This window comes from Cervus elaphus, chromosome 28 (assembly GCF_910594005.1).
Source record: "Cervus elaphus chromosome 28, mCerEla1.1, whole genome shotgun sequence".
Taxonomy (NCBI): domain Eukaryota; kingdom Metazoa; phylum Chordata; class Mammalia; order Artiodactyla; family Cervidae; genus Cervus; species Cervus elaphus.
Genome location: NC_057842.1, coordinates 36,670,990 through 36,676,428, shown reverse-complemented (window position 1 = coordinate 36,676,428; position 5,439 = coordinate 36,670,990). Strand labels below are relative to the sequence as shown.

At 45.3% G+C, this 5,439-nt stretch overlaps 1 protein-coding gene across 1 annotated transcript; it reads right to left on the bottom strand.

The window, feature by feature from the left end:
* Positions 1–292: 292 nt before the first annotated feature.
* Positions 293–3,702, bottom strand: TSPYL1 (TSPY like 1). The gene has a single exon (XM_043890189.1). The coding sequence runs from the start codon at positions 3,523–3,525 to the stop codon at positions 2,227–2,229; it is 1,299 nt and encodes a 432-aa protein (XP_043746124.1). The 5' UTR covers positions 3,526–3,702; the 3' UTR covers positions 293–2,226.
* Between the last annotated feature and the right edge of the window lie 1,737 nt (positions 3,703–5,439).

Genomic DNA, 5,439 nt, shown 5'->3' with positions numbered 1-5,439 from the left:
GCAACCCTATGGACTGTCGCCTGCCAGGCTCCTCTGCACATGGAATTCTCTGGGCAAAAAATACTGGAGTGTATTGCCATTCCCTTCTCCAGGGATCTTCCTGACCCAAGGATCGAACCAGGGTCTTTTTCATAGCAGAAGACTCTTTGCTGTCTGCGTTACCAGAGAAGCCCTTCTTACTTTTTGGAGAACGCCTACTGTATCCATTTAAGAACTTTAGTAATTTCATAACCTGCCATTGCCTAGAACAATTTCTTCATTCACATTTATGTACAGGGTGAAATAAAAGAAATCCAGCAAGTAACATGCTTTTATTTTACCATCATGCATATAAAGACAGACAAATATAGCAATGGTACACTTTCAATTTGACAGAGCAACTTCCTAAGTATTTATGCTATTTAGGAAAAGACACATGAATTACTAAGCTGTTAAGGAGGCGAATTATCAAGTTAAGACAATTAAGCCACATATTTTTAGTAGGCTACTTTTTCATGACAACAATTTCCAAAGTATTAAGAATATGACAAGAACAAGTTACACAAATTATATTTCTAAGGATACAGTTTAATTATTAACAGAAACAAGCTGAAATTCACTACAGATATTCATTTAAGTGCCTATATCGTACAGGGAAATAGCACATGTTATTTTTCCAAATGTTCTCAATTGAAAGCAAAATAAAGCCTGTATAGCTCAATTTTCCCAGTAACCAGAAACAAAGGAAAATAACATGATTTTACTAAATACTAGTGAAATAAAGCACACAGTACTAACCCTCCTTATAAATTAAGTCAAATGAAAACAAGAGAAAGCACTAAGTTGCCTTTTTTACAGAACTCTTTTCTAGGTAATGTATTTAACATTCTAACCCCCTTCAATTCTCACGTTAATCCTGGGAAAAGAATCTCTCCTCCCATCACCACTAACAGACAAAGAACCTCCTTGAAGACTCTCAGTCTTAATTTTAGGCCCAATTTTAACCTGGCTCATTTTTGCCTATCTGTGGTCTTCCGCTCAGTTTCTCCTGCTTTAGGCACCCATAACAATATCTTTAACTCTTCCATCAATTATGGCCTAGATAGCACTTTTCATCTCATCTAAATCTGTCTACCTTTAAATCCTCTAGATATTACTAATGGGGGTGGAGGATGCAGAAGAGAGCAGAAAAAATAAGAGCTCTGGCAATCTATTAGACAAGACAGCCTGTTCCTTGAAATAATGAAGAGAGCCAAATTAAAACTAAAAGACCTGATGTGCACACGCTTATGAGCTACCACTTAAGACAAGAGAGAGACAACAGAGAAAGTATACTGCCACCCTGGCACTTAATTACGCTCAGGATGAAAAAAGGAGGCACAAAGAGGTACCCAGCTTTTGGGTGATTCATTAGAGACTGAGAAAGCCTGGTACTTTGAATGGACACCATCCTTAGGCCAACCTGCCATAAGAAGTCTAACTTGTCACCTCAACCACTTGCTTGACAGTTAACAGGGTTCTGGATGATGGGAGTGGAGGGGAAGGGGGCGAGGGATGAGGAACAGAGAAGTCTTTTGGGAAGAATGGAAGGGTCTTCTGAGTGCTGGCAGGAAACCTGGAGATTGTTTACCAGAAACCAGAGTGGGGCTGACAAAGTTCTAGAAGATGTCCATCCAGTAGGTAGCAGTCAAGGGCACAGCCAGTAGCAGGCAGCAATAGTAGGTAACCAGAGGCGCAAGAAAAGCAATGGAGTCACATAAATCATACAGGCCAAGTGGCCCACTGCAGTTCTCCCTTGATATCATTAATGCCCAGTTATGCACAGGCTATATGCCTGTGCTGCAGAGTAGGATGGGTAGAATGGCCTCCTAGATAAATATTTCCAGGTATGAGTCAGACCGGAGACTCTGGGAACAAACAGGGTCCAAGTAGTGCAGATAAAGATTATGAAATTTACAACATCAACAAGCTTACTTAGGAGTGGTATGAATCATGGGCAATGCAGCATGTGATATTAATGCAGAAAAGCACGAAGGCCATGTGGAAGTGAAGGAGCATGGCCATGACTGTCTCAATCTTGAAGCTGAGAGAACTTTATGTCCAGAGGAAAATAAGGCTCCAGAAATGTCAGAGAAAAAAAGGATGGGGGCAGGGGCGGTTAGAAGACATATCCGTATCTGTTGCCCAAGCGCAGGTCCATTAAGCGGCGAAAAGAGAACTTGTGCAGGAACATTCCAGTGACAAAGTTTAACCAGACTGGAACCCAAAGGGCCTGGGGATCTCCACGGGCTCCCTTATTGGGCGACGTCTGGCTCTACGGACTCCTTCACGCAGCAGGTAGTACTGCAGTGGATTTGGCCACAGGTCCTCTTTGATAATTTCAGCAATTCTGTCAGACTCTGGAAGGCTGTGGTCTGAAAACCAGGTGAAGAAATTGCACACGACTTCTTGATTCCTGCGAATGAAGGACTGGGGTTCATGGCCCCGACGCCATATGATTGGAGTGGAAAGAGACACTATTCGGCCAGAGGCTCTGACCTCATATTCTTTGACAATCAGCTTGTTTCGAAAATACGGGTTTCTCCGAAAGAAGAACTTGAACTTGCATCCTGTTCGCGGGTGTCTGAGCTCCTTCACCTCCAAATTGGTTATGTATCTTAACATCTCTGCATCTTGGCCTCTAATCATAGGAGACAACTGGGGGTGGTTCCGAAAGGCAGTGACCCAGAAGCCCGGGATATTCTGAATTATGTAGTTCCTCCGCTCCAGGTAGTGTCGACGCATCCGCCCGAATTTATGCTCTAGTTGCTGAAAGGCCCGGTCAGCCTGAGCGTTCACAGTGTCCAGTTCTAGCTGGATGGCCTCCAGCGGGTTCATGCGGAGATCCATACGCAGGGGCCGCTGCCCCGCCTCCTCCACCACTCCGTTCTCCACTATTTCTATTTCTTCACCGACTGGCCTCTCCTCCACCTCCATTCCCTGCTCCACTCCCTCCTCCTCCTTCGCTCTTTCCTTCCCCACCACCTCCTCATCCACTGCGACTGAGAAGACGGGGCCCTCTTCAGTCTTCGCTTCCTCCGCCTTCGCCTCCGACATCAAGTCAGACCCCAACTTCTCCGCGGCACAAGTTTCTAGCGCCTTCTCCCGACTCGAGCCCTGCGGCTCTCCAGTCTGACGGCCATTTCCCAGGCTGTCGTCCGTTGCCAGGAACACAGACGCCGTTTCCAAGCCCTCCCTAGGAGGCGGAGCCGGCTCTAGCCTCGCTTCGGACGCTACGTAACCGCCATCCCCACCGTCTCGGATCTGGAACGTACCGGCACAGCCTGGATCTGGGGGACCAGCTGGAGGTGCGCCTTCCTCCTCTGGAAGCTGGGGTGGTGGGAGCGCGACGGCCTCGAAACACCCCTCACCCGTCTCCGCCATCACCTGTGACGCCTCTGTTTCCAGGCACGGGGGAGGGTCCAGGGCTCCGGCGGCACAGTCGGGTGTGGTGAGGCTGTGGGTTTCAAGGAGAGGGGTCCTCTCGACCCCGTCTGGGTCGCTCATGTCGGCAGCACCCCGATAAAACGAAGGCCAATGTCTGTTTTCCTCTCAGAAGCCGCGCACGACGAAAACTTGCCGCTCGTGCCACCCACTCTCTAATCTCGCGAGCGACTCCGTGAGGATGACGTCAGGATTGTAGATCTCAATGTGAAGCGAGAACTCGCGGCTTCTGGGATGGTTTAGCAGGCTTCTTACGGTCCGGGTGTTCTGTTCGCTTTATTTTTACGAATTTAATCCGGTGGATTGGTAATTTGACTTACGTAAATAAATGTGGCTCGCAATCAGAGGCTGAAGCAGTGAGACCCCGCCCGCCTCTCTTCCTGGCAGTGCATCTGGAAGTACCTCCAGATTGTTCGCTGGGCTATTTGTAAGGACCCCAGTACTACACTGCCTCCTGTTGTCTGAAAACATGTTTTTATGGTTTTGTAAGCAAGAGGGTAAATCTACTCCCTATTATTCCACGATCGGCAGGAGCAAAATTCTCTTTATTTTTTTAACTAAATTAATAGCAAACTGTTTCCCTTTTCTCGGGTAGTGAAGTGAAAATATTCTGGCCTGTAACATCTCTGGGAGAAAAAGCTACTGAACGACTTTTTACCCCAAAAGTCACGCATATTGTTCCTTGCTAGCCTTACCTTGATAATCTGTATCAAAGAAGGGCTTGTCTTGCGTGATGTTTGCAGGAATTAAATCAGAATCAATTTGCTGAATCTCGCTCCGTGGCCCCTCACTGCAGGAAATAGAAAAGCTATTTCCAGTCCCATCAATTTATTAATCTAATAACGAGTTTAGTTCTGAAAGAAGGTAGGAAAGGTTGGCTCTGGTGAAGTATCTGTTCATGGTAATTAGCCTGTAGAGTTCTTTCAAAGGGGATGTCAGTGTCTGATTGTTTTAGTTTGTTGACTTGTGAGGAAAACTGGTGTTAGAGAGCTAGGGGACCTCGGAGAAATACTGGTAGAGGGGCCATCCACCTCCATTTTTATGAAGAAAAGCCAGTTAAGATGGATAGCCAAGATGGCCTTGAGTAGAAAACAAACGGCTGGTCTACCAGTTTTAAGTTAGTTAAGTTAGATGTAAAAGAGGCAAATGTTTTTGGTTTTGGGGTTTCTTTTTTTTCCTATTATAGTACACTGAATAATGGCCCCCTAAAATGTCCGTGTCCTAACCTTCATAACCTGTGTCTTTTCTTATCTGGAAAAAGAACTCCATAGGCATGTTTCAGTTAAGCATCAGGAGATTGAAAGATTGTGCTGGGCTATCCCGGTGGATGGACCCTGTATAATTACAGTAAGAAGAAGTGGGAGTGTCAGTGTGAGACTGATGACCAGAGCAGAAGTGAGAAAGTGAAAAAGAGGGAGAAAAAAAGATTTGAAGATAGAGAAAGGAACAAAGATCCAAAGAATAAAGGCAACCTCTCTAGAAGCTGGAAAGGTAAGGAAGAAGATTTTCCCATAGAGCCTCCAAAGGAATGCAGCCCTATCCACATCTTGATTTTTATCTAACCTCCAAGCCTGTAAGATAATTAATTTGTGTACCTTAACACTGTTAAGTCTGTGGTAATTTGTTACAACAGTATGAAAGGGATATTCCTTGGGTTGAAGTTTGGCTGCATCTCTGTGTGGCTCAAGTTTTTCCTGGCAGCAACCCCTTCAACCTCAACATTGCTTCCTTTAAGGTCCTGCCCAACTGCTGTGGTTTATCATATCTTGAGTCTGTTGTTGGCTCTCAAATCCGGAAGTATACTTAGGCGATATACAGGCAAAATTAAAGCCAAAACCTACCATAAAATACGTTTGAGAAGACTAAATTCCAGGACAGGGTCTTGGTTTTGTTTACCACTGTTTACCTAACACTGCCTTGCATGGTGTTACATAGATTATTAGAATGTTAAGTAAAGAGACAAAGGCACAGAATACA